The 27,194-nt window shown below is 55.1% G+C and overlaps 9 protein-coding genes and 1 non-coding gene across 10 annotated transcripts; 4 read left to right on the forward strand and 6 right to left on the reverse strand.

The window, feature by feature from the left end:
* Nucleotides 1-86: 86 nt before the first annotated feature.
* BKA78DRAFT_300806 (uncharacterized protein) lies at nucleotides 87-1,151 on the reverse strand (the record flags this gene model as incomplete). The annotated part of the gene is made up of 1 exon (XM_066887293.1): nucleotides 87-1,151. One exon carries the CDS (start codon nucleotides 1,149-1,151, stop codon nucleotides 87-89), a length of 1,065 nt encoding a protein of 354 aa, XP_066738326.1.
* Nucleotides 1,152-2,955: 1,804 nt separating this feature from the next.
* On the reverse strand, nucleotides 2,956-3,634 carry BKA78DRAFT_300807 (uncharacterized protein; the record flags this gene model as incomplete). Its single annotated transcript, XM_066887294.1, has 3 exons — nucleotides 2,956-3,223; nucleotides 3,280-3,519; nucleotides 3,546-3,634. 3 exons carry the CDS (start codon nucleotides 3,632-3,634, stop codon nucleotides 2,956-2,958), a joined length of 597 nt encoding a protein of 198 aa, XP_066738327.1.
* Nucleotides 3,635-4,668: 1,034 nt separating this feature from the next.
* BKA78DRAFT_300808 (uncharacterized protein) lies at nucleotides 4,669-5,282 on the forward strand (the record flags this gene model as incomplete). Its single annotated transcript, XM_066887295.1, has 3 exons — nucleotides 4,669-4,827; nucleotides 4,889-5,072; nucleotides 5,125-5,282. The coding sequence occupies 3 exons, from the start codon at nucleotides 4,669-4,671 to the stop codon at nucleotides 5,280-5,282; spliced, it is 501 nt and encodes a 166-aa protein (XP_066738328.1).
* A 418-nt stretch (nucleotides 5,283-5,700) lies between these two features.
* Nucleotides 5,701-6,512, forward strand: BKA78DRAFT_300809 (uncharacterized protein; the record flags this gene model as incomplete). Its single annotated transcript, XM_066887296.1, has 2 exons — nucleotides 5,701-6,079; nucleotides 6,130-6,512. The coding sequence occupies 2 exons, from the start codon at nucleotides 5,701-5,703 to the stop codon at nucleotides 6,510-6,512; spliced, it is 762 nt and encodes a 253-aa protein (XP_066738329.1).
* A 453-nt stretch (nucleotides 6,513-6,965) lies between these two features.
* Nucleotides 6,966-8,598, reverse strand: BKA78DRAFT_357950 (uncharacterized protein; the record flags this gene model as incomplete). The annotated part of the gene is made up of 5 exons (XM_066892330.1): nucleotides 6,966-7,300; nucleotides 7,355-7,876; nucleotides 7,933-8,326; nucleotides 8,378-8,459; nucleotides 8,510-8,598. The coding sequence occupies 5 exons, from the start codon at nucleotides 8,596-8,598 to the stop codon at nucleotides 6,966-6,968; spliced, it is 1,422 nt and encodes a 473-aa protein (XP_066738330.1).
* A 2,964-nt stretch (nucleotides 8,599-11,562) lies between these two features.
* Nucleotides 11,563-14,208, forward strand: BKA78DRAFT_300811 (aspartic peptidase domain-containing protein; the record flags this gene model as incomplete). Its single annotated transcript, XM_066887297.1, has 3 exons — nucleotides 11,563-11,690; nucleotides 11,819-12,297; nucleotides 12,389-14,208. 3 exons carry the CDS (start codon nucleotides 11,563-11,565, stop codon nucleotides 14,206-14,208), a joined length of 2,427 nt encoding a protein of 808 aa, XP_066738331.1.
* Nucleotides 14,209-15,486: 1,278 nt separating this feature from the next.
* Nucleotides 15,487-15,601, reverse strand: BKA78DRAFT_t189. Its single transcript has one exon. It is a non-coding gene; the product is annotated as a tRNA-Gly (tRNA).
* A 1,777-nt stretch (nucleotides 15,602-17,378) lies between these two features.
* On the reverse strand, nucleotides 17,379-22,249 carry BKA78DRAFT_357952 (nod factor export ATP-binding protein I; the record flags this gene model as incomplete). The annotated part of the gene is made up of 2 exons (XM_066892331.1): nucleotides 17,379-22,091; nucleotides 22,139-22,249. The coding sequence occupies 2 exons, from the start codon at nucleotides 22,247-22,249 to the stop codon at nucleotides 17,379-17,381; spliced, it is 4,824 nt and encodes a 1,607-aa protein (XP_066738332.1).
* Nucleotides 22,250-23,102: 853 nt separating this feature from the next.
* On the reverse strand, nucleotides 23,103-25,081 carry BKA78DRAFT_66970 (mitochondrial ATPase expression-domain-containing protein). The gene has a single exon (XM_066893557.1). It carries the CDS (start codon nucleotides 25,061-25,063, stop codon nucleotides 23,117-23,119), a length of 1,947 nt encoding a protein of 648 aa, XP_066738333.1. The 5' UTR covers nucleotides 25,064-25,081; the 3' UTR covers nucleotides 23,103-23,116.
* A 317-nt stretch (nucleotides 25,082-25,398) lies between these two features.
* On the forward strand, nucleotides 25,399-27,111 carry BKA78DRAFT_300814 (uncharacterized protein; the record flags this gene model as incomplete). Its single annotated transcript, XM_066887298.1, has 1 exon — nucleotides 25,399-27,111. One exon carries the CDS (start codon nucleotides 25,399-25,401, stop codon nucleotides 27,109-27,111), a length of 1,713 nt encoding a protein of 570 aa, XP_066738334.1.
* Nucleotides 27,112-27,194: the final 83 nt, after the last annotated feature.

The raw sequence follows: 27,194 nt of genomic DNA on the forward strand, positions 1-27,194 counted from the left end.
CGAGCGTGACCGACAGGTATTATCGTGTTGGGAGTGTATTGCGAAATTGCGGAGACATCTTTGAGTCTGATAGGTGTACTACCCACTCAGTCCTCTCGCATAGCTTCTCTGAGAGCGGTCGTTGGAGTTCCGGTCAAGATGAGATTGGTGACCGTGACTTGGATCTGATCCAGCAGCATAGCGACCCTGAAGGAGCGTGATTCCTCCTTGAGTGCCCCCAGAAGTAAAGACTGCAAATCTCTGAGGCGTACTCCCTCGCAGTTGATGACGTGCGCTTTGTGGTAGCTACGCCTGATGAGGGCATACTTCCTCCCACTGACTGCGCCAACGAAAGTGACGTGAGAAATCTGGTAGCGGATTTCGACGGAGGATGTTGGTGGCTGGGTGAGTAGAGATTTTTGCCAATACAGGTACAGGCCTTCGAGATCTTCAATTTTGCCGTTCAGAAGAGTGAATCCGTCTCGATCAAATTGAAGCTCCCGGTACTGGCCATCCTTCGCAATGGCAGTTTTGAAGATCTCAGGGTGGAGCTGAAGCTCCTGAGACTTTTGATTCTCCAGCTCGGGCTTCACACAGCTTGGATCGATCCGTGCCTGATAGCTGAATAATTGAGTCTCTCGCAGTAGCTGTTGGGACCGTCCCGACAGCTGGATGTCCCAGGAGTGGTCCTCCTTGTCATCGGGGTCGATGTTGTCCAACCACTCCATATCATTATCGATCTGGATGTTGATTCTCTCCACCTCTTCTTGCATGAGGTTGATAACAGCAGGCGACGCGAAGACTGTTACTCGGTGGAAGCGGCGGCCTACCTCGTCGTTGAGGATAAGGTCCGGGTGGAAGCTTAGGGAAGCGACCACTGGGCCAGCAGGCTCGAGAAAGACCTGCTGGCGCCGGGCCTTATGTTGGTCCAAAAGTCTGTTGACGATGGGGAGTGCCTCTGATGCGGAGAGAAGATCATGGTACGACAGATTTTCCATCACGAGATGCCAGATATCCTCAAATCCAAGAAAGGTCTTCCGAAGAGACTTCTCCGTGCTTGACGTTCCCGACGACATACTGGGCGAAGGATCGGCTTGTGGTCGGATGGCCGAGGAAATGAAGGACAGAATGGCTTGAATGGAGAAGCCTCGAGGGATGAGAGAGGAAGACATATTGCTACTGCGCGTGCAGACGATGAAACGGTTGTTGAGTTAGGAACAAGCGCTGAGAGATGAGCTGTAAAGAAGAGGTTGCTCAACGTCCTGATGGGGATCCAGAATTGGAAAGAGGGAGAATCCGGATAATATGATGTGAGCCCGTCCGTGATGTCGTGGCGTTCCAATTGAGAGAAATAGCTGGAAAAAGTCTCGTAGGGTGAGGGTTCAGGGAAGGGCGAGATTCGAGCCAGGCTTATGAGAGCGTGCACTCGAATTGACCAAGCTGGCCCGAAACAAGCTGTAGAAGAGAGGTTGTCCAACGTCGGGATGGGGAGATGCAGGCGAGTTGCATGAGCAAGAATCCGGCGAGTGGAACGGTAAAGCAGTGGCAATGTTGTGATGTTCCAATCTGAGAGAGATGATCGGGAAGAGCCCCAGGCGCTGAGGGTGTCGTGAGTTGAATATTGAGGTAAAAGGAGAGATTTGAACTAGGATGATAAGGAGGTGCACTCGAATTGACCGAGCTGAGGTGCAGAGGGGACTTCGATGATTGACCAAGCGCCTGACTGGGTGATGAGGTGGTGGTCGTTGAGCGCGAAGAGGTGGTCGAGCACTGTTGTGATTGCGCGCCGCCGGCTCAGCGACACGTCCATACGGCCCACCAAGCCACGTGCCTGGCAGCCGGCAGTGGCGGTGTCCCAGCCCCAAGCCACAGGGAAGCCTCGCGCTTTCGAATATCAAATCTCCTTATGACGTCGTCACTTTTGAATTTCGAGCTGCGAATAGCAAAGAGCGCTTAAGCCAGTCAAGTCTTTTTTTGACCGTACCAACAACCACGAGTGACACCTCAAAGTCTATAGCGATAGGAACACATTGGCTATGCAAAAGATTATATCAAAACCTAAGTAGCAGACTCGTGTATTCCAGGCGCTCCCAATTCTATGCCTTGGTGCACTCGTAGCAGATCCCCTGTCCTTCGCTACACTGGCCCCGCGTACAATCAAAGGCCTTTTTCAGGCTTGTGATTAGGTTTCTGATTCGTGTGAGTTGCCGCCGACGATGGCAGCGTCGGGATATTGGTGTTGCCGGAAGGATTCGACGTCTGGGTTGGAGCCTGGCGATTTCCTGGTTGATTGATGGGCGTAAATAACGGCTGCGGACGCTGGCGAGGAGTTAAACTGATTGCCGCTGGAAGAGCTGGTGCCCATTGATTGGGACTATGGATGGGGCGTGTGCATGCGCTGCCGGCTAGGACTGGTGTACACTACTAGTGGAAGGCTTGGGGAAGGTCGCCGGCGTAGATGCAGATGCCGCAGCCTGTTTCTTCCTCTTTGTGGCACGCGCGGTCGAAATTGCGGTACCTGTGGTGGACTTTTCAGTACCCGTGGCTCAGTTTGTACCGCACCATATCCATCTTGCCGAAGACTTTCGTCCGCCCGAAGCGCTTCCATGAGACAGTCTTTGCTCCCTCGAGAAAACAAGAAGCCATCGCGGAAGATGATGGGTGGCTTGAAGTTGGAAGACAATGCGTTGATGCGGGCGAAGGTAGAAGTTGCGCGTGGTCTTCGTTGTCCGAAGGCTTGGTTCGTGGTCAATCTTCCTGTAAATGAACAATGAGCAAGAGTCCGATGTGCCGCCTTTATGTTCAAGAGTTCAACTCACGGTCATGCTAAGTTCTGCCAACATTGTTCACCGCCAATGGCTCCTGTCTCGATGGATTTTTCGCCAAAAGTGCGCTTCACGAGCCACAAAGATTGCAGCGATGTCATATGCAACTGACTGCCTGACATCTTCGGCAATCTTCCTGCACAGCTCAAAATCAAGCGAATGCTTCAAAGTGTTGCTGGTCAAGATTCTCAGCTCTTGAATCATGTAAATCATCTCGCAAAAGGTCCTCTAGGATAGAGCAAGCATTAATCGCCCTTCTGTTGAGTTTCGGTTCCTCCAAAAGGTGCATGTGGTCGACGAGGTGCTTTCTGTCCCAGCACGCCATCGTACAGGCTTTCATCCCATGCCGGGGGAGCTGGAAAGGAATCGAGGCCCTTGTACGTGACGCGGCGAAGGCGGCGCTGAGGTGGAGCGAGGGTCTACACGAGAGGAGCGAGGTTAGCATTGACCGGAATGAGGGATGGATATAACGAACTGGCTGGACTGGGGTCGCAGCGCCCTTGAAGTAGTCCTTAACGAGGGTCTTTGCACGTTCAAAGTGGCCGGGGCGGCTTTCCCGACCATGACCCTGGACCGGAGTGGGGCGAGACCACTCTGCGAGGGAGCGGGGTTTGTAAATTCGGGAGCAGGGTGTCCGGCAGGCTTGGGGAGATCGTACGGCGCATGGTTTGGGAAACGTGGCATGGGGCTGTAGTTGGCCACGGGGCGAGTGTATCTGAAGTCGTTGAAGTTCTTCTTGACGTTGTTGGCGCGTTCAATTGGGGCTTCTCGGATGTCAGAGAGATGAGATGTCTGGAGAAGCCGGTTTTGGGCTTCTCTGCGGTGGCCATGCTGCCGAAGCGGCGCCTGGTTCGTAGCAACAGGAAAAACGTACCAGTTGAAGGCAACTGATTGATGCGGTGCAGTGTTTGCGGAGATGGAGATGAGAGCCGGACGTGCTGAAAAAGAAGAGGAGCGAGGCTGCTTAAGTAGGCCACGGGCGGCCGGTTGGATGTGATGTGCAAGCAAAGGGAATCAAATTGTGATGAAGTTAAGGTGGGCAAGCAAGCGCGTGGTGCGCCGATCAAGCAGGCAGGAGCGTCCTGGCAGTAGCTACAAAACCCAACTTGAGTTTTGCTGTCGGTTTCGCACAAAGGGAAAATGTGTGTCTGACTGCGAGCACACTGGCTCAATTCGGCTATAAAACACACCAGAAGTGCCTTTTTTTTCAAGCCTTTCGTAATGAAATAAACACCAAGCTGTGTTAAGTTGAGTTCAAAGGACAGGGCGAGACCGGACTGGACAACTTCGAAGGCCGCAACGCTCGCGTCGAGATTAACGCCTTCGCTGTTGTTTAAACTTGAAGTACGCGCGGAGGATGGGGTGGGGGACAGAATCTCATGGTTGCTGCTAGCTGGAAGTTGTTTCAAGTATTTCATTCACTTTTGGGGAGTCTGCGATTGGTACATCAAAGATGCGTGCACTACCAAGCCATTGTTTAGAAAAGCATTTGCAGACAAACGTGGTTTGACTAAGCTAATAGCCGAAAAGAGCTGCGACTGGACGCGTTGGCGCAGCGTGGAAGGCATGCGAGAAACGTGCTGCACCAGCCTCCAACACAACTCCGTCGCGACTCCGTCTTCAATTGGACGTTTCCCCACACCCACACATCTACTCCAGCCGGCAACATGATACCCAAGCATTTCAAAATCGAAATCTTCAGCGACGGCGTTCGAGTTCGCGACGCAGCCGGAGAGCTCAATCCTACTGAACAAGTCAGAGCGCGATCTCCATGTGGCCCCGACAGTCAAGTTTGTCAGCTCTACCGTGGGGAGCAGCATCCCGAGGCTCCGCTGCCAGCTTTTACAAGTAATTTGGGTCCAAAATGACGAAAGTTTTACTGACAAAGCTTAGGTTTCTGCAAACCGGACTCCACTCAGACCTGAAAGTCCGCGACAAAAGCGGCCACGAGTGGAACGTCCACAAGGTCGTTGTAGCAAGAGATTGCAAGTTCTTTGAGAACGCGTTAAAGGGCCCCTTCAAGGTAAACAGTTCTCAAGATAATCCAGTCAAATGATTGAGCGGCGCAGCCTAACTGGTTCCAGGAAGCCGTCACCAACGTCGTGGAAGTAACCGACGACGACCCTCTGCAGCACAACAAGAAGAGCGAACAAAACTTGGACTTGACCGTCATCCTGAACGACTTTCGCTACCCGGCAATCAAGTTCCCCGAGCGTTTGGGCAGAGATATTGGCCCATGCTGTCTGCAACTTGAAGCCAACATTTACTGTCCGTCCCCATTTTCTTCCCCGCAACGACCTGAGCTAATTGGTCTTTATAGGGTGCGACAACGAGACTGCGAAGATTTGGGAATACCTACAGGCACTCTGCGACTTTGCGGGCACCCTCGCTGTCCATGGCACGGTAGCCGTCGACATCTGCTTCAAATTTTACCTCGACCGCGGACAAACGCTCCACAACGCCGAAAGGAGTCGATAACGCGACTCCCTGCAACTCTACAACCACCGAACTCTCCGTCGCCGTCATCGTGGCGGAAGAGCGGCATCCGCGGCCGTCGATGCGCTGGCTACACATTCTTGCCCAGAGCTTTTGTCGTTGGCTGGTTTTCTAGGATTCTCGGGTTATGTATAGGATGGGCCTTTGGCTGGGCAATCTTAGACGGAAGATTTGCAGGGTTGGGCAATATCATAAAGCACTACCTATTTATTCTAAATACTTTGAAAAGTACGGCAGTCCGCAAGGGTCTCCACAGCACCTATGTGAAGCATTTCTTGAGGGCACGACGGTGCGAGGCGTGGATGGCGCGCAAGGAGCGTGCTGCGCCTGCCTCGAACCCAACTCCGTCGCAAAACTTAACGATCGCCTCGACACTCCACTCCACATCCACGCCACCACCATGTCCTCTCGCAACTTTACTTTCGACATTTTCACCGACGGCGTCAGAGTCATGGATGAGGATAGACAACTCAAGCAGCCAGACGAAATCGAGACAAGGGCGCCCTGCGCAATCGACCGTCGGGCCTGCACTTACCATCGCGGACGAAGCAACGAGCCAGCTCTTCTGCCAACCCCAGCACCAGTCCGATTCACAAGCTGGGTGAGCAGGTTGAAAGCAAAGGCGCGGGAGGTTGTCTCCTCATTCAAGGGTCAACCACAGCAAAACGTAAACCTTGCCATTATCTGCGCAGACTTTCGCTTTCCTGCCCTCAAGTCGAGCAAGTGCTTCCTCCGTAGTACCGCGCCATGCTGCCTTCTGCTGAAGGTCAATGTTTACTGTATTTCTCTCTTACAATTTTCGAGGAGCATTCTCTAACTTCTCTTTCAGGGCGCGACGCTGATGAGCAGGCGAACTTCTGGGGCTACATGAACGAAATTGGAGCGTTCTTTTGCATGCTTGCCCATCATGGCACTGTTAAATTCGACATCACCTTCAAGATTACCCTCGAAAGCCGCCAACTTGAACTTGGCGGATGTGAGGAGTACCTCAAGGGTGCCCTCGGCGCCGAGGGCCTTCGCAGCACGCTCGCAAGACACGTTGATTTCACTATCGAAGTGGAGCACCTCCATTGGCGCACGATCAAAATATACCGATTCAAAGGTGTTCGCGAAGACACGATGGCCGAATTCCGGGGACAAACAACATACATCATGATGGGAATCGCACAGCTTCTTGGCCTGGACGACGGCATGGTGGGGTTTGCGGGGTGATGAAGAGGCGTCAAGGAGGCAGGCGGCTCCACAGTAGAATCTCGTGGATCATGGGGCAAAGGGTTCAAGGATGGGTTGTCGGCTGAGGGGCTTTGGGCGTGGGCGTCGTTGGCGAGACATAGACGGCGCGATGAGCCGAACATGCGGCCCATCAGGACCCGGAGGTGTATTTTAACAAATTCATGTTTGATTGTATGAACAAGGCAACTGCGTCCCTACGTGACATTTTCCGTGCTGTCCCAGCTGATGATACCTTCCAAAGACACATGCAAAACAGCAGCAACACAATCAAACAAGGCGAATGCTTCCCGAAAGATGAAATATGTCCCGCATATTCTACCTACGCATCACCACAGAATGTACTGCAAGAGACCAATGCAAACGAATGCCCATGCAATGGCGCTGGAAAAGGGGGTAGAATGCAGATGCGGGGATGCAGTGATTCGATGAGCTTCACTGCCGGGAGTGTATTTGGAGGGCGCGGCTGATGATATGGTGGTCAGTGATGTGGATGCGGATGCGACAGAAACAGATGGGTTGTTTGATTCTGCTGTTGAGGGGTCGGATGTGGAGGGATGAGATGTTGCAGAGAGCGTTGAGCTGTACAGCGATGATGAAGATGTTGACTGAAAAGATGCTGGGGTCGATGAAGACACAAAAGAGCTTGTAGATGTGGCAAAAGAGGAGGTTGGTGTCAAGGTGCTTGATGATACCGGCGATGAAGAGGTGCTCGGAGTTGAAGACGAAGAATTGGGAACTGAAGAAGAAGGGGTTAGAGATTGGGAAGTCTGCAAAGCTGACGAGGATGTGGAGCTAATGGACGATGTGACTGATGGACTGACAAAAGACGAGGAAGAGCGAGACGCCGGAGTAGATGCAGAATGAGAAAGGGATGACGATGACGATGACAATGTGGGGCGAGAACTTGAAGATGAAAAAGATGGAGTGGTAGATGAGGAGCTTGGCGAGGCAGAAGAAATTTTGGATGAGGATGAGGAAGTGGAAGCTGTCGAGTGAGATGTCGAGCTTTTGGTGCTGGAAGTGGAGGACGATGTGCTGGAAGAAGACGAGCTGGTCGGCCTTGCGGATGTCGGGCCTTTTTTTGACGTACTTGAACTGCTTGAAGTGGTACCAGTCGAAGGATATGGACTGGTGATAGTTGAATAGATTTCGCTCGTAGATGTTCTGGAGCTGAATGTCCCTGAAGTTTGAGAGGTAGAGGCTGACGTCCGTGATGGGGTTGAGCCGGAGGAAGTTGGTGTAACCTGCGATGTTGTAGACGATGATGTAGATCCAGACGAAGTCGTCGTTGTTTTTGTGGTAATCCCGGTGTCGACCTGTGATACCGCTGTTCCTGGCGTCTTCTTTGCAGAGGTAGAGGTAGGGTAAGGAGCAGTCAAGCCTCTGTGATCAAGTTGACCCCACGACATTGTCGGATCGAACCATCCATTAGGAGCGTCTACAGTGCATGTCGACCACGCGGGCACGAAATTTGTAATCTTTGTCGGTATGGCATAAATCGGCGAACAAGAGTCCAAAGGAATCGAACTTGGCCCCGACCAGTCAGCGGTGACCAGTAGGCCCGAAGTTGTGCTTGCCACTGATATTGGAGGGAACGAATATCCGTAAGTGCCTTGACTGCACCCGGCAACCTGCGTAAAGTCGAAGGCGCTGGTAACCGTTACCCAGGTCGCTGTGAACGAAACTATCGTCTCAGTGCCGACGATGCTCGTGAATGTCTCGGCCGAAGAACTCCAAGTTATCGTGCTGATATCAGATGGGTCGAAGGGAAAGAAGGTTGGAACGGTAGTCGCCTAAAACCATTAGATACGATTAATAGAGCATTGACAAGAAAGGATGCATACAGGGTCGACGGCCCTTGTTGTAGAGCCGCAACTTTCATATGCTGACAGTGATTGGAGACTCAAATAAATGCTTGGGTATGTCCTGATGACTTGTTAGTCCGCATTGAGTACTTCGTAGAGTTGAATACTCACAGGGTCATTCCTTCCAAGACCGAGGTATATTGCCCGGTAACGGATTCTCGGGATTTGTTGGCCTGATCAGGCCATACAATAAGATTCATGGTCGCTGCAGCTATCGTACACTGCCCTGTGGCTACACAAGACGGAGGGGGCGTGGAAGAGGGTGAGGTACTACTCGTCGGTCCAGTTGTGGTTGACTTTTTTGTCGATGAAGTCGGTTCAAGAGATCCAGTCGGCGCAGAGGGGGGAAGAAGTGTAATCGACGTGGTGCTGGCGGCTGTTTGCGTAATTGTAGAGACTGAAGTGACAAAGATTGTGCTGTTCAAGCCCACGGTATCTGTGTATGTAGACAAGGACGAAGCAGTTGCTGTGGTGTTCAAATCGACTGTCGTTGTCTGTGTATGCAAAGACACCTGCGTTTCCGTTGTGTTTTGTTCAGCTGTCGTCGTGAGCGTTTGAAAAGACGTAAGTGTGATGGTTGTGTTCATGTCGACGGCCGTCGTCAGAACATGCGAAGATGTCAGTGTTTCGGTCAAGTTGACCACGGCTGTAGCGGTGAAAGTTTGGAAAGAAGTGAGCGTCTCAGTGGTATTGAATTCGGCTGTCTCCGTCAAAGTTCGCAGACTCGTTGAAATTTCTGTAATGTTCAAGTCGACCGTTGATGTCCGATAATCTGTCTCTGTTACGGTTTGAAAGGTGGTCAAAGTCTGCGTCGTATTCGAATCAATTGTAGTCGTCAGAGTATTCGAGGCGGTGCGCGTTTCTGTTGTGTTGGCACTCAATATTTCTGTCGCCGTGGCCAAGGATGTCAAGTGGGTCGTTTGAGTAACGAAGTCCAAGGATGTGTACGTTGCAGTTCGATTCAAGTCGACTGTCCGCGTAGTCGTTGACTCGATTGTCTGCGTCTTCGTCACTGGAGAAAATACTGTGGCCGTCGCATTTGACTCGAGAGTTTGGGTTGTGGTAGATTCGAGCGTCTTCGTCGTCGTGGCAGGAGAAAATACAGTCTTGGTTTGATTCAAGCCAATGACATGCGTAATTGTCGATTGAAGTGTCTCGGTTGTGGTCACTGGAGAGAAGACTGTTGCGGTTTTGTTCAACCCCAAGGTCTTCGTCGTAGTAGATTCTCGCGTCTGCGTCTTCGTCACTTGATCATAAAGTGTGGTCGTTGATTCCAGATCCTGCGTCTTCGTCACCAGGGAAACGTGTGTTGCCGTTGTATTCAAGTCGATGGTTCGCGTGGTGGTTGATTCCACGGTCTTTGTCTTGGTGACGGGAGACAAGACCGTTGACGTAATATTGGAGCCCTCAATTTTCGTTATTGTCGAGTGGATGGTGCGAGTAGTGGTTTCTGGTAATAATATGGTAGCTGTCGTGTCTGAAATGATGGTGGAGGTAAAAATCCGCGTCGTTGTGGTCAGTCTCGTCGTCGAAGTTGGATCCGCGTACGGCGGTGGACCTGGCGTCGAGGTGCGGCATTTGGATACAAAGAACGTGGCTGTCTTTGTAGACACATGAGTCCTCGTGGACGTGCTCGGCTCAGGAGGAGGGGCGTAAGAAGGTCTTGATAAGCTCGCAGGCGGCAAGTAGGATGGCGTTGGTGAGGTCGTCGGCTTTGGATATTCTAGTGTATCAGAGATAGTTGTCGTTCTGGTAATGATCGTGGAGACTATTGACGTCCATTCCGGTTCACAAGTCTGACTCGAAGAGGGGCAGTCGGTCAAAGTTGTGCGAAGCGTTTCCTCAAAAGCGACGGTCTGGACTCCTCGTGGTCTGATAGCTGGCATTCCGGAAACATGCATTGTTGAGGTTGAAATTTCATCCGAGCCGTATCCTGGACCTGATCCATATCCGGGTAGCGTGGTGCAATCTGTCACAGTGGATGTGGTGGAAATTGTGGTGGTGATGGTGATTTCTGGAGACAGTCAACGACTGCAAAAATTCCTCGCCGTCGTAGGTCTGGCAAGGCTGGGTGTGGCTTTACTTACCCGTGTACCCGCTTGTGTAGCCATGGACAGTCTTGATCGCACTGACACAAACAAGCTGCAAGCTTGCCGCAAGCAACTCAAAAATGATCGCCCTCATTCTGTGGGCCAAAAAAGAGCCGCCGTTGAAAACGAGTGATGGCAGAACGATGTCAAAATTTGGCAAGAGCGCCTTCCATGGACTCGGAAAGAAGAGGCAATAAATAAGCTGCGCAGGCACGTAGCATTTTGCGCGACCCGCGAGACTGCATTGTTACAACCCTCGGCTCTTGTGTATCTCGCCCATGCCCGCCTTCGACTTATGAAGTCTGCTCTATGATTGATCAGCCTCACGAGTGGCTCAATGTCCTTGAACAATATTGAGCTGATGCGACCCGATGCGCCGTCGCGGTGGCTTTCTGCACAGAATGTCGAGGCAACAAACCGCACAAGCTGCTACTGTGCGACAGTGAGGAGGCCGACCGAGATCAAGCCATCGGTTCAAAGCGGATTATTCGGCAAACCAGAGAGTTAGAGGAAGGTCGACTAGTGGCAACATGGTCTGATTGGCGTCAGATGTAACAAACCTAGACCGCTTCAATCGCTGTCAACATTCCACAAGCGTACCCATCGTCAGCTGCCGGTTCACCAAACGGATGGTTGCATTTCTACCTCACTACGTGGCCAACCATCTGTTTTGACACGCAAAAGTCTGGATCGAACGTGGATATCAAGACGGGGAAGTGCGGTCCGTCTGAGCTGCATCGAGCACCTCCACGTGCTCATTCGTCGAGCAAAAGGGAAAGAGGAAAACACCAGGGCATCGTTCCGGTTCCGGTACGACAGGGAAACCCGGCGAAAGTCAAAGGTCCTTCAGCAGATAAGCTTTCGAAAGGCTGCATTTTGGCCCCAGTCATACGTTGGGGCATATCATTCAGCCATTGCGCTCCCCTTCTTTGACCAGGTCGTTTCTGCGACCGACGAATGTCTTTCCATCCTTCCTTTGCAGTGTTGCTTACTTGCATGCTAGAGCCTCAGATTTCAAAATCGATTCACAGAAATTCCAGAGCTCGGATTAAACGAGCGGTTTAGCATTGAAAAATGATTGTGGCAAAGATTGGATCAATCTTGGGACTCCTTTCCTTCTCAAATCCCACTCAGCGAAGGTATGGACCAGTCATCGAGTCTCGCGATATGAACGAACCAACGATTCTTCCAATTCCCATCAAGTGAGTCCCTTGGAGCGATACATTGAGCCTTACGCTGAATTACCTAGAGAGACTCAATTATTCGACGGGCCGGATCACTGGTGGTATTATTTCATGCAGTCTTCAATGAGTTGGGGCTGACGATGCAGGTCCTCTTTCCAACTCGCCATTGGAAACTCGACGACTGGCTCAGCCCAAAGCATCCGAGTACTTCCGTCAACATCTTTCAGCTGGATTGTGGCGATCAACCCCGTGGGTTGCGGCGGAGATAGCCCGGATGATTGCGAAAACTCGCGGGGCAACTTCTACAACCCAAACTCTACAGGTGCTCTTCCTCTTGGGGGCACTTTCTTGGAGTCATTTTCTGGTTTTCAGGAGCCTCAGATTCAGGGATATTTGTACTCAGACAGCGTCTCTTTCCCGGACACTCCTGGGACGATCCACGCAAACTCGCCGACAATTCTCAACATTGCCCAGATTGACTACTGGGTAGGGCTGCTGCCGTTGAACCCCACCAAGAATTCAGTCTCAGACCCCTCAAATAAGCATCCAAGTCTTTTGGAATGCCTGAAAAGGGATCGCCAGATTCCCAGTCTTTCCTGGGGTTATACTGCTGGAGCAAAATACAGTAAGTTTTCCTTTTTTCCTTTGTGCAATATTTTACCTGTGGCCATGGAATGGATCCTACGGTGGATCTATAAGCGGCTAATGAAATCAAGAATCGATCGCTGCTTATGGCAGCCTTACTCTCGGAGGCTATGACAACTCTCGCATCGACAACACCACCTCCTCCATACAGGGAAGCTTAACCGATGATCCTGCCCAAGATTTCGCGATGACTTTGGCGTCCATCACGACTGACACCAACGAGCTCACCATACTTACCGATTCAAATTTGAAGGTTGTTCTCGACTCGACACTCCCGTACCTTTACTTTACCTCGGACCTCTGCCAGAGCTTCGCTGACAAGTTGAATCTGACTTTGAACGACACTGTTGGTCTATACCTCATGAGCCAGGATGATAAGGACAGGCTCAGTACTTCCATTGAAAACATGACCTTCGTCCTCCGAGAGACTTCGACGTCGAACAGTGGCGCCGCAGTGAAATTCGTATTTCCCATTGCCGCATTCATCCTGAATGTGTCTCTTGCCGAAATCGATCCAACACTCAAGGGCTGGTCTTGGTACTTTCCGTTGAAGACCAAGGCCGATAGTACTATGTCCACGCTCGGACGCGTATTCTTGCAAGAAGCGTACCTCATTGCAGACTACGAGCGCAAAAAGTTCAACATATCTCCGGTCCATTGGCCAGATGACTTGGTCTACACAAAAGACCTCCGACCAATTCATCCCGTAGACGCGTCCAATGAAGGAGGATCCAGTAGCCTCTCCAAGGGAGCGCTGGCAGGTGCCATCGTCGGCGGCATAATTGGCGGACTGATCCTCGCATGCATTTTCCTTCAACTGTACCGCCGCCGTCAGCGCAACCATCGCCGCCTCTCATCCAAATCAGCACCTCCCTCGTACATTGGCGCCCACACTTCCGAAGCCTCCATCGCCGGCGGCCGATCCCGCGCAAGCTCGCGCATCGCATCTCTCTTCCCCTTTCGCAACCCATGGAGCGGCAGCGAGCGAGGCTACGAGCCACCCCAAGACCCCGGATACGTCGTACCACCGGAGGGCGAAGAAAAGGGACCGCTGGGCAATGAACTGGACGCCAACACTACGGGCGTCTACGAAATGTACCAACCCAAGCGCATCATCCCCGAAGTTGAAGGCGACACGTCCTACCCGGCGAACGGCCTTGCCCCTGGAGCAGTTGGCGGCAACGCGCGGACGAGCAGCTCCTCCATCGACCCGCACACGACAGTCGAAGGGGACGGTGAGGCCAAGCCCGTCAATGTCTTTGAAATGGAAGCAAACAGCCTGGACCCTAATTCTCAGGGCCCATCGCCTATGCCGACGCCGTCGCTCCCGTCGCCCAGCTCCGCCGAGGCAGCAGAGCGCCACGTCCTCGCGGAGAATCAGCGACAGGAAAGGCCAGAGCCTGGCGACCGCAGGACGTCTGGCCAGTCGACCGTGTCGGCACCCAGCCCGTATACGATGAATGAACGACGTGTATCGGATCGCTCGTTTGTGTCGCTGTCCGTCTTTTCCGACGCGGGCACTGGTACTCTGGGAAGCATTTTCGCAGACCACCCCTTCTCCACGCCTTCTGGCGTCGGCGGCTCAGAGGCGCCGTCCAACGTGTCAACTGAAAGAGGCAACGAACCACAAGAGGGAAGTGGCGGGAGTAACCCAGGGATTGATGGCGACGGCGCATCTCGATCAGGTGCTGCCCCTGAAGCTGACGCCAGTGGTAAGCAGTCGGCGCAGGCGCAAACACAACAGCCTCAGACACGGCGTCCAAGTGCAAGTGTCCTCAGCCGCAGCTTGAGTGCGAGGAGTCGCAGTGGCAGTGAGGGTCCGCCAGTGAATCTGGGCGCCATCACGGAGGACCGCGAGCACGAGGGTGCGGCGTGGACGAAGACGCAATGATGAAGCATAATGAGGATCATGATTTCTCCTTGGTGTTTACAGTCAATTACCGCAGCAAATGATTGATGTTTCTTCACTGATGGCACGCAGTCAATGAATGCTTGGAGGCTCATGTTGTGGGATGACATGCATTGCATTTGCACAATGATACAAAGGCAAATATGATTCTGCGCGAGCTCCAGGCAGCAATGCTGCGGTACACCCAATGTTCTGTTGCGGCAACAAAGGCCACACCGCAAGTCCAGAGCTCGCCTTGTCTCAGAGCGCCAGAAGAACCCAGCAGCTCCAAAATCAGAGTGGCAAAACTGAGGAACCCCTGCTTCCCATTGTCGCTCGCGTCCGAAACTGCGGGGAAAAAGCGAGACAAACTTCCACACACCCCCAGACTTTGTTCAGGCCCTGCAATCCATTGTCCATACACAAAGAACCTGATGCTCGCAGCCGCTCCCGGTACCACAGAAGGGCGCACGTGAAGCTTTCTGCTGCTGGCGCTGCGGCACGAGGCTTGCCCCGTGTCACGGCTGCAACCCCATTGACTGCAGCCACGGGCCGGTTCTGCAACCAGGCTGAGTATTTGCAGCATTTGCGGCTCTGTCCGGTGGTGGATTCTTCATGCGCCGTTTACTCTTTTGCTTTTGCAACGCGCTGCGTGTTGCACAAGGCTGGATGCGGAAGGAGGTGGTACTGATGCGGGAGCGCATGCTGCTAACACTGCGTGACCCCAACCTCAACTAGCAATCAAGTTCGCTGTGGTCGACCGTTTTGCTTCTGTACATAGATTCGAGGGTCTCCAATGCACTGAGGGTCGGAGTGCTTGGAGTTGGCGCAAAAGGACGGAGCGATAGGAGGTCACAATGCCCGGGACTATTCCGCCTTCACTTCTTCAAGCAACTAATATTTACAATTCTACAGATCCTGGGGTTGGCAATGCCTTTTTCGAACGTCATTAGCTTCCAGATGGGTCGAAGTACTCGTCCGCAATCGGTTTACGTCAGCCCCCATTCGCGAAATTCTCGTTCGCAGCCCCAATGCACCTTTTCGCCCTGGGTTAACAACCCCTAGGTACACTCCGCTGTACTTTACTTTCGAAAGGACATTCTCCGATGATACTGAAAGCCAACGATGGTCAGAAACAGCAAAAGTTCTTCAGCCAGGGCTCGCTTGCCCGCTTTCGGCCCGTCACGCCCGCGCTCCACCACCACGCCTCCCAGGCCACCCCCTGACCAAAACATCAACCCACGATGCATCCACAACGTCCCAATAGGCTTCAAAACGTAATGCGTCGGCCGGGAATCGAACCCGGGGCTGATCGAGCTTGGAATCGTAAGCTTCTTCGTGTTGAAGCTGTGGATCCTAATGGCAACGATCAATTTTACCACTAAACCACCAACGCGGCTTGATGATGAGTAATTTGCTTAATTGAGATATGTACTCAACACAACCTCTTGTGGGGAGCAGATTCCAAGCTACTGGCAGCTGTTTGGCTTCCTCAAATGCTCAAGGGTTGCCGGAGAATGCCATCTGGCGGAGAAAAAGGGGTCGGAAAAGGGGTCGACCAGGTTTTGTAGGAAGCAAAGGAAAGAGCAACGCGACAGCATGCGCACGCCATCCGGCTTACGCCCGCTCTCAGCTTTTGCTCATCCATTTTATGTCACAAATTCCCCGGGCATTGCAGACAAATGATCCAGTTAATAGACAGTGGTAGAAGAATAGCGGGACTTAGTTTCGAGCGCCTCAACTCCGATCAAAGTACCACGAACCAGGTAGCATCGGGCTGCGGAACACCAGATTATCTTTGTAGATGATGCCTTTGCGAGGCCTCGATCTATAAGGATTTTTTCCTCATCAAGAAGCTCCCACAGAGCCCACGCTGTCTCATGCTACTACAAAGCACGGAGTAGCTAATCATGGCATACCGCACAATGAGCCACTTGTTTAGGACTGCTTGTCTTAAGGACCAGGTTTAGATTTCCCATTGAGATTCACTACTTTCTCAAGTCACCCTCAAGTCATCCTCAAGTCTACATTCCGCGAACGCATTCTCAAACGCCACGTCCTCCCTTCCTCCATATGTACCAGCGCGCCAAATGACACAGCAAGCAGCTGGCATGTGCACAAAAGACTGCTTGCCGGAGGGAAGGGCATGACTTTGATTGGCGGCGTAAGGAGCCGCGCGTGAACATAATCCGGGCAACCACGATGCAGTCTTTGCAGAGTCCACCGTTAAGCTTAATGATGGGTAAGACTAAGGTAGTCAAGCACTGCACTGTAAACGCCACCTCCCCAAGTGACAAACACAGACACAGATAGTAGCAGATCAAATCGAAATGGAAACGTAGCAATTTAACCTTGTATCATAAATTCTCAAGTAAAGTCAAGTCGAGGTGTGGGTGTGAAGGGAGCATCCACGCACACCCGCTGATGCAGTCTTCCAGTTGCCGTTGATACTCCCTCCATCCGAGGCCTGGCAGCAAAAGTCGTGGCGGCACACACAGGCAAGAAACTAAGCCAAGTGATCAAAGAGTATGTATGCAAATGAGCGACCACAGACGCATTGAAAATCTCCATCTCATAGAGGCGTGCGTGCGTCTAGAGAGCATTCAGGCGTCTTATGCATTGAATGTTGGAATTCACCAAGGCCTTTCTTTTTGTTGGGTTATAGGGAGCAGTCGTAGCTACATACGTGTGCCACGACTCTTGCTACTACTAAGCCTCGATCTGGAGACCCTACGCGTGGCTAGCCACACCCCAAAAACCGCGCCATGCCATGCAAAGCCAAGCCATCCCCAACCGCAAAAACCGCGCGCGCCATGCCGCACAAAACGCCCAAACCAAAAACATCCTGCCGCGTGGCGACTCAAAGCAGCTCTGTGACCAGACAAACAGACAGACAGACACACACTTCCAAATGCAACAGACAGTGTAAAAGCGGAATTAATTCCAGCTAATGATGATGATGCTTGATGCAATGCTAGATGCTAGAAAGGAATGGCGTTCGTAAATCGTCAAGGAGTGAGGAATACTAGGGACTAATGAGGATGACAGAGGACTGGACTGGACCGTTCGCGGCCGACTGGTGGCAGGTAGGTAGGTAAGCAGGAGAAACCCCCCATGTCAATGACACGGAGACCATCCCAATCAAGCCCACATCTCCACCTCAGACCCCCCGTCTACCCCTTCCTGCCCTCCCCCTCCCCCTCCTCCGCCACATCATGCGCCTGCACCATGGCCACAAACACCTCATCCAGCGTCGTGCGGCCAACGCTATACAAGCCGATGCCCGCCTCGCGACGTCCCCTCGTCTCGAGGAGGTTGAACAGGCGCGCGATGCTCAGCCCGCCAGGGCGCTGTCCATCGTCGTCGACTTTATCGTCGACAATGGGCACGACAAACCGCACGCCGCCGCCGACACCAACCCGCGAGTCCAGCTGTGCAGACGGGATGGCAGCCGCGATCCAGTCGCGCACGCGCTGCGTGCGTTGGGCACGGGACGCGGGGACCGGTGTACCAGCATCAATGATGCTGCTGTCGGCATCCGAGGAGTCGTCGTCTTCATCCGCCAGACTGACACCCACGACCCAAGCGCGGCCCCAGCGCCTCCGCAGCTGCTCAATACTGCCAACACCGAGCACCTCACCACTAACGACGCCAACGCGGCCGCGGCCCGCCACCGCCTCCGCCTCCTCCATCGAGTGCGTGGTCAGCAGGACGGCGCGGCGGGCGGCGACGCCTGGCGCGCGCAGCGCCCGCCACATGGCGCGTTTGGCGGCGGCGTCCATGCCGGAGGAGGGCTCGTCGAGGAGGAGCACGTCCGGGTCGGCGGTCAGGGCGACGGCGAGGGAGAGTTTGCGCCGGTTGCCCCCTGACAGGGCGGGGGCAGGCCGGTTTGCCATGTCAGGGGGTAGGCCGACGGCGGCGATGGCGGCGGATACGTTGGCGGCCACGCTGGAGGAGGGGATGCCGCGGGCGCGCGCGTAGAAGGTGAGGTGCTGGGTTACGGTGAGCGTGTCGACGGCGTCGAATTGCGGACACACGCCTAGGCGTAGCCGGGCCGCGGCGCGGTGCCGCGATATGCTGTGCGAGGAGATGAAGGCGTCGCCGGCGGTGGGGTGCAAGTCGCCGCGGATGAGCGAGATGGTGGTGCTCTTGCCGGCGCCGTTGGGGCCCAGCAGCGCAAATGTTTGTCCAGTCGGCACGCCGAAGGTCACGTCGCGGACGGCCGGCGGCTTGCGCCGCGAGAAGCGCTTGGTGAGGTGGACGACGCGCAGGCGGTCGTCGGACTGCTCGGTGCGGCGCGCTTCGGCCAGCACGTCGGGGTCCATGTGCGATGTTTGCTCCGAGTCGGGCGGCTTGTATGAGTTGCGGGTGAGGATGGTCGGCTTGTAGCCGCTGTCCCACCAGACGAGGAAGATGAAGAGGACGGGCGCCTGGCAGATGAGGTACAGGATTGGGCCGCCGTAGGCCATGAGGTCGCCCGGGTAGGAGCGCACAGCATCGCCGTCGCAAAGAAGGGAGAATTCGTTGAGGGAGAGCAGCAGGGCGCGGAGCAGATTGCCCGCCGGGGTGATCAAGGCAATCGTAAAGTGAGCGAGCGTAACGTCGCGGTCAATATCGGCGGGCGCTATGTAGGTCAGGATGCACATGTACGCGACAAAGTAGATGAGGAAAAAGGCCGCCTGGCCACCCGCCATGAAAGCAAAAGCGGCGAGCTGCGACGTCACAAAGAGCGACACGACGTAGGCGAGGAGGATGGACGTGAAGCCGTAGAGGAAAAAGACGACAAAGAGGTAGCCAGGGGCATACCAGACGCCAGACACGCCAACGTAGATGATGGTGACGACGGCTGAAATGAGCAGCACAAAGCAAAAGTCGAAGAGCACATACGCAACCCACAGCGGGGCGGCGCGGATGCCGTTGCTATAGTGCAGGGCTCGCACCTTGTTGACGCGCTCAACCGTGGGATACAAAGCAAAGAAGCCAGTATACGCGCACATAGCCAGGCCAAAGTACAGAATGAGCTGCAGTGTGTCGCCGGCGTTGGGCGAAAAGGGGACTGCGAAGCTCTGGAACTGCGTCTGAATCGTCGTGTTGTAGAGGACATTGTCGAGCAGATTCTGCGTCATGAGCGCGTAGTATACACCACCGTTTGCAATGTATGCCATGGTCGGAGTGGAGTCGAGGAAGAAGCCACCGGGTGTCGCGTTGCCAAAATTGATCTGGATGTACGATGTAAACTCGCCGCTGCTCTCGACAAAATGCAGGTCGCGAGCAGTCAGGGGGAACGATTTCGAAATGGTATCGACAGACACCCTGCTTGACGGACCGACGGGTATGAGAATGTCGTCCCCGGAAAAGACGTCCAGCGCCAGACTGACGGTGGTGGGATTGCTGGCAGAAGCACCAGGGTCACAAGACGCGCCCGTGAAGCCGTGCAAAAACAGCGTCGTCAGACCAGCGGCGATGATGGGAATCAACACGGCGGCGGCATACGGCATCCAGTTGTTGGCGAGAATGAGCATGCGCTTGTGGAAGAGGACGTAGGTCTGCTCGAAGAAGCTTGTGCTGCGGCCCTTGGACAAGGCGATGGGTTCGGCTTCTTGCTTGGCCTCCATGGCCGACGACTGCTCCGAAACGGCGACGTGCGAAGAGGCATTTTGGCCCGCCTTGACAGGCTCCGGGTGGTTGTCGTCGTTGTCTGGCGCGACTTCGACTTCTTCTGCAAGCCGGAGAAACACATCTTCAATCGTTGGCCCGTTGACCTGGTATTGCGAGAGGCCCTCGTCCTCTAGCTTGGCCGTCAGCTCCGCCGCCTGCGCCGAATCGGCAACCTGATACACCGTCTGATCAAACAGAACCTGATGTGGAATGCCGTCGAGGGCCTTGGGTTGGTCTCGCACAATCGAATTGTCAAGGATGATCCGGTATCCGCCGCCAAGTCTGTGCTTCAGCTCGACAGCGGAGCCCTCTGCCTTGAGGTTGCCCTTGGACAAGACGACAATGTAGTCGGACAAAAAGTCGGCTTCGTCAAGGAAATGCGTCGTCAAGAGCATAGTTCGGGCGCCTCGCTCCGCCAACAGGATGTCCCAAATCTTGCGGCGGCTCAGGGGGTCGATGCCAGAGCTCACCTCGTCGACACAGCATACCCTGCTGCCGCCAGTAAACATCATTGCGAGCTGGAGCTTTCGCTTCTGGCCTCCAGACAGCGTCTTGCTCTTGGCCTTGAGCTTGGGAAGGAGGTCGCATCGCCTGACGAGATCCTCAATCTGCGTCTTGGAGTCGGCAGTCGCGGCCTTGAGCTCGTTGAAAATTTTGACGTGCTCAAACACAGTAAGGTCGTCCCAGAGCACATTCTTTTGCGGACACAGTCCAAGCCCTCCCGTGCCGTCAATCTCTATGGAACCGCTGGTAATGGTGTTGAGGCCGGAGATGGAGTCGAGCGTGGTACTTTTGCCGGACCCGTTTGCGCCAAGCAGCACCATGATGTTGCCCCTGAGCGCGCGTAGCGTGAGCTTGTTGACGGCAATGACAGTCTCCTTTGGAGAAACACCAAATTTGCAGGCCACGTTCCGGTGCCACCAACTCGGCATCCAGTGCTTGGAGAATTCAGTCAGGCGGACAGACTCGGGCGGGTCGGTCGAAGATTCAAGAGTCATTTTCCGCGACTTGGAGGCGGTGCCATACAGTGAGCGCTCAATCCAGGCTCCAATGACGGGAAAGACGAATATTTGGACAACGAGAAAGATCCACAGAACGATGCCAGGGAGTTGCCAGGAGATGCCTTCTCTGGGCGGCGCGCCCTTGACTAGATTGACTGCTTGGTCCGCCCGCTCGAATCGTGCATTATAGATTATGAAATAAGTGTAATTCATTGGCGTAAAAAGCAGACTGAGAATGGCCACCGCGGCGGAGGACTTGGCTTTTGTAACTTGCGCTACGATGGCCAAAACGATGGCGACCAGGACGACGGAAATGCCAGAAAGCTGCGCCCGGCGGAAGAGGGCGGCGCCCATGATGGAAAAGCTCGAAAGTGCGAGGCCAGTAAGAAGATGCAGGATGACGGGAATGGCGTAGCTGGTCGAGGGAAACACAATCGCGCGCACAATGAGGCCCATGATGATCCAGCCCGGCAGGTAGATGATGTCGAAAGCGAGGTGGTTCGCCATGAGGCGCGCCGCTTGCGTGTGCCATGCCTTGCTGTTGGGCGTCATGGCCTCGATGAGCTGCGAGATGCCCAGTTCCCGCTCCGCCGCCATGAGGCCAGTCAATTGGTACGTGATGCCAACGATGCCGATGAAAAAGGCCAGCCCCAGTATGTTGATCAACGTCGTCATGTACAAGTGGCGAATCCTGTCATTGCGCTGCTGCTCCGTCTCGTCCGTGTACGGAATCTCGTTGACAACATCAGAAGTCGAGGTGCCATTCAACTGGGCAATGGTGGTGTCGATGGCATGCTGAAAAGGCAAAATGTAGATTTGAGGGTCATTGTCCGCCCGGCTGACATAGACTCGCTCCTCGAACGCGCCATCGGCCCTCAGAGTGTAGTTCCAAGCTCCGCCAGAGCCCTCTGTTGGAGACGAGTGGAAGCTTGCAGCGCCATAGCAGGCCGAGACTCCGCGCAGAGAGCTGCGGCAAGCCGTCAAGAGATCCACGTCGTCCTGCACCACCTGGGCCGTCTTGCCAGCCCCGCGCACCACATCCGACAAGCTTGTTATGACTCTTTCGATATCACCTCCCGTATGACCATTGTTGACAAAGACGACCGTGTTGCGACCTCCTTGCGCAGCGTCGAGGGCGTTGGTAAAGGACCTGACGGGACGGGCCGCGCCGATTCCGTACTCCGAGGGCGGGATAAAAAAGTTTTTGGCATATGAAATGAAGAACATCTGGTCTAATCAGCATGCGCAAGAGCTACTGCCTGTCTGGTACATACAAAAATGATTGGCATGAGAAACGCGCGAATCAGAGTCGACAGAAACTGCCTGACAAGGACGACCTTGAGGTTCTTCTTGGTCAGAGTCCATGTCTGGCGCAGAAACGCCATTGCGCCGGCCGAGCGCGTCAGCGCGTGTTGTTGAGTGGTCTTGAGCTGTGCAAGTCTCAGCGCAATGTTTACGCGACGGTGGCGGTTTGCGCCGGGGGATCGGAAAAGGGAGAACCACCTTGCAGGAGGCACAATTGGCGGCCAAGGTTACCGGCTCATGGCGAGAAGCTGCAAAGAAACGGCAAAGAGAACATGTACATGACTTGAAGCGAGTGTGGGAGCAGAGACGGAGATATACAAGAAGACAACGGCCGCAGCAAGATACGACCAGGAGGACGCCTGGGGCGCGGGCGGGCGCTGGCGTAACGGCTTACATCGTCATGCATCCGCTGCATCTGGTAGCGCTCCCGCGTCGTAGACCTTGGCCTGCGCCCGCGCCATGGCCGACAAGACTGTGGAGGGTGTTTCTGGCTTGGTGTTCGTCCAAGGTGGTTGTCTTTTCTCCAGGGGATGATCCCTTTTGATCAAAAAATTAGCTCGTACACCTTAACTCAAACCCAAATTCGACCCGGGATTCGCTTCTTGCGGCTCTGCGGGCCTCAGCCTCTGTCAGGTATCAAAGTCAATGCCGCTCGGTGTGTGGACATCAGCCCAGCAAACGGCAACGAGTTTCGACGCGGCACTGCACGTCAGCGGGGGATTGACAGGCACTTGAACCGTAGACTGTGCAACGGTCGCTTGTCGCGATTCCTAGAGGAGCACTCGCAACGGCGTCGATGCCGAGACGAAGCCGCTGACATCAGACAAAGGACATGTACGGAGGTGAATGATACTTGGCAGACAACGAGCACGCGACGGCCAAGACACGGCAAGAAGGAGCAAAACTTGAATTCAAAGTAAGCGCTGCAAATGGGTATCTTGCGGTCTTCACGGCGCGTGCACGCCGTGGCGGATGTCCTGCAGCGAAACATCCGGGGGGTCCTCGTAATGGATTAGTCTATGCAACACCCGGTGTGGGTTGTATGCGTAACCTCCTGTGAGCTGCATCTCATACTCGGCCAGCTCCTTATTGAACCCCTTGCGATGTACAATCTGGCGCGTCATGTCGTTGTTCAGGGGAGTTGTTTGGGGGAGTTCGCCTGGCTTGGCCGGCAGTTGCTGGACGGTCGAGTCCTCGTCAACTTGCAGCCGGACAAAGCCCGTTCGGGTTCTATACGACACTTCTGGCGGCAGGACGTGGGCAAATTCCTTGATGAAGTCAGGCAGGCCAACAAAACTCCATGACGGCTGCACGACATAGCCGCCTTTGGGGTGGTCTTCTGCGTAGCCCTGTGGATCCGTGCAGGCAGCTTCGTCTGCTTCATCAAGCACGTGAAAGGCTCCGGGCACGATACCCCCTTTGATAAACATGTGGCAGAGAGACTCGATCATGACGCGGCTGCGCCGGAACTCGAGCAGTTTGGTCTCACGGCGTTGGGCGAGCTCTGACAGGGGAGCGGATGGTACGCCACCCTCGGCGAGCCTCATCTTTGCTCTCTCGATGCCGCGCCTCGCCTCCAAAACCTCGACAGCTGATTGATCATACAGCTTTGCCGCCTCCCGTATCAAGTCAATCGCCTTGATCCACCTAAAGGCTTGGGTTGCTCGTTTGATGACAAAGTAGTACGAAATCATGTTGGGCGTCATCTTGTAGGGCTCGGCGCACATTGTGCCAAAGAGCCTCACTGGGGCATCTAGGGACAAGCGGGGATTTTCGTGCATAGACTTGTTTATTTGTCGACCTTGGATCGGATTGGATTGGACGTAGACTTGGACGAGCAGGGCGTCCCACACGCGGCGGGAGATGGGGATTTTGTACGAACTAGACAAATAGTCGACGAGGGCCAGCGCCGTCAAGGTCTGGCTGTTGGTGCCATAGGCCTCGACAATGGCCAAAAGAAGCTCCTCTGTCGGCATGAGCGGGGATCCTGGTTCCATGGGTTTTGGTTGTGGAGGTTGTCCGCCTTGCAAGACTGCGTCAATGTCGACGTCCCAAACGGCATTCAGTAGACGTGCGATCTTGTTCGTTTGCGCATCGCGTGCGTAGGCAATCATGAGGAGAATGATGGTCTCTTGGTTGGCGACTCCTCCTGCCTCGAGCATGATTTTGTACACGTTCCTGATCCTTGCCACGTATTGTCCTGGTGGCGGAGCCCAATCCAACTTGCCCATGGCGCGGCTCTGGTACCACAGACGGTTGACGGTGAAACCAATCATGCGGGAGCCGCCGCGACGGTTGTAGAGAATGGCGCGCATGACCGAGTTGAAGCATTCGACGTCGACGTGGTAGCCATGTCTTTTCATTTCATTGACCGAGGCGGTCGCGAGGGCCACGTGGTTGGCCATGCCAGCACTACGCAAGAGCAGCTTGAGGTCCAGCGGGGAGAGCTGCTTGCCCGCATCCACGCGCCTGTCGACCAGGCCCCTGAGGTGTTCGGCAAATGCATTCTGATATGCTTTTGTGCGGAGGTGATGGAGGCGGTCGGGAAACCACCAAGTGTGCTCCAGGCTGTCGGTGATTGGCGTGAGCTCGCGGTCGGCGCTGAAAAGACGCACTATCTCGGTGAAGGTGGTGGCAGGAATGCTGCGGTAGAAGTTGGGGTCTTCGGCGGTGCCTTTGCGCAAATGTCTCAGGATGCGGCCATTGTCGCGCGCGCGGGTCGCTCGAAGAAGTCCTTTGGCATGGTCTTCTCTGCGGTGTTGACGGGTGTAGAGATGGTTGAATTCCTGGTCGAATTGGCTGAGGGTGTGGGCGTGACGGACGCGTCGTGGAAGAGGGCAACGCGACAAGGGCCGGATGGCAGCCGTGGCGGAGCCAGAGGGTGGCATTGGCATGGCTGGAGTCCGCAAAGGCGCCGAGGTGGAGAGTGGAGGTGGAGACGGTGATGGTGGCCTGTGGTGTTGAATGCTGACTAAGGGTCGCTGACTCAGCAATCCTTAGTCATCCTTCTCTACCTATCACCCACCCCAAACTCTCACCTCTTCACACCACTCAGCACCTGACATGACACCCGGTCTGCCCTACCCCAGACGCTGCCACACCATGCAGCCATCCACGCGGCGTCCTATGACTAGCGCCGCCGCCGCGCCCTCTCCATGTCCTCGTCTTATTCCTCTTCCTCTGCGTACAACATGACCTCTTCCTCTCTCCTCACTCCGTACATGTAGCCATGCCGCTGCGAACGACTCTCGCTGAGCGCAGGCTCCTCCACGACCCGCGACTGCTGCCGCTTTTATTTCTTCCCTGGACGCTTCTCTCTGTCTGTCTGGTCAAGACGTACCAGACACTACACCAGCGCCGCATCCGAGACTCGTCCCGTCGCGCACAGCGACCCAAGGTCCTCATCACCGGCTTCTCGTCGCCCGCCGCTCTCCACCTCGCTCGAGCATTTTACGCTGCCGGCCATGTCGTCGTCGCTGTCGACTACGAGCGCCCTCGCTTCACCTCGTCCGCCCGCATCTCACGCGCCGTGCATACATTCTACACTCTGCCGGCGCCAGCACTAGCCAAACGCCAAGCCGATGCCGACGTCATGCGATCCACGAGCAGCCATCACCGATTGCTGTCCATCGTGCTGCATGAGCGGCCAGACGTCTGGATATCCTGCGATGAGGACTGGGGTGCCGACTTGGCCGTGTTGAAGCGCGTTCTGGACCACCAAGCGTCCTTGCCGGAGCCGTTGATAAAATGCCGGGTTGTGGCGCCAGACCAGGACGTGCTGCGGCTAGCCAGCGACGAGGTGGCTTTTGCCGACCATGTGCGAGGACTTGGAGGTGCCTTTCGTGCGCCAGAGGTGTATGTGGTCAAGAGCCGGCACGACCTACATTGGATATTGTCTGGCGGTAAAAGCAGGCAATTTCTGGCGTCCAGGCTCGAGTCTCGCAAAGAGGAAGCGATCCTACTGCCCAAGCCCACCATCAATGAGACGTACAACTGCGTCGCCGAGCTCGACATTTCCAAGACGTCACCCTGGATTCTGAGGGAGCTCATCCACGGAGACGCTTACCGGGCCCACGCCCTACTCGGGGACGGCAGAGTCGTCAGCTTCGTGGTCTCGCGACCAGTCTCATCGGCCGAGGACGACACTCGAGTTGCGGTTCCCCCTGGCTCGCCGATCCAAAAGACGCTCCTCAGCTTCACGCAATCCTTTGCCGCGGCGCTGCCCGACCACCCCCTGACCCATCTCACCATTGATTTCGTCCTGTCAGCGGCCGCCACCGACACGGGAATCGCCTACCGGGCCTATCCCGTGGCCTGCTCCGCCGGGCCCCCTGCTCTCGTCTCGCTCGTCGACTTGTCCATCAACCTGACGACGCTCTACCTGTACGCAGCGAGCTCGACGCCCAGAGCAAAGTCCGACTCGACGGCCCCCAACAGCCATGTCGAGCGCTGCATCCAGCGCTTCAACGGCTCGACGACGCCGCCCTCCGACCCAATCGACGCACCTGCCATTGTCGATAAATCCTTTCCCCCGCTCTCTGCCCCCATCCTCACACCACCAAACACGCCATCCACCACCGTCTCGCGCTCGCCGCCTCGGGCCCGCCGCACCTCCAACCGCAAGACCCTGCCCGAACCCAACCCGGGCAGCCACTTGCTCCCCGCGACGCTGAAGCCGTCTTCCAGTCTTGCGGGGACGTACTCGCTCCCGCGCACGCTGCAGACGCACCTCGTCGCCCCGCTGCGCAACCTCCTCCTGCACCCGCTGTGCGGCGGCGGTCCGGCCGAGGTGGTCGGCGGGCTGTTTGTGTTGGCGGAGCGGCTGGCGTCGAGGCGCTGGCGCGAGGAGAGGTGGTCGTGGGCGGATGCCGGGACGGAGCTTTGGGAATGGGGTGTCAGGGCGCCCGTGACGGCGCTGTGGGGCGTCTTTTCGAGGGCGTAGATGAGGGGAGGAGGTTGATGTCCGGGCAGTGGTGGGTTTCTTTTTGGTTTTCGTTTGAGCTGTCCCTTTTATTTTTCGCTCCT

The sequence above is a fragment of the Phyllosticta capitalensis genome (assembly GCF_038381095.1).
Source record: "Phyllosticta capitalensis strain CBS 128856 chromosome Unknown BKA78scaffold_14, whole genome shotgun sequence".
Lineage (NCBI taxonomy): Eukaryota > Fungi > Ascomycota > Dothideomycetes > Botryosphaeriales > Phyllostictaceae > Phyllosticta > Phyllosticta capitalensis.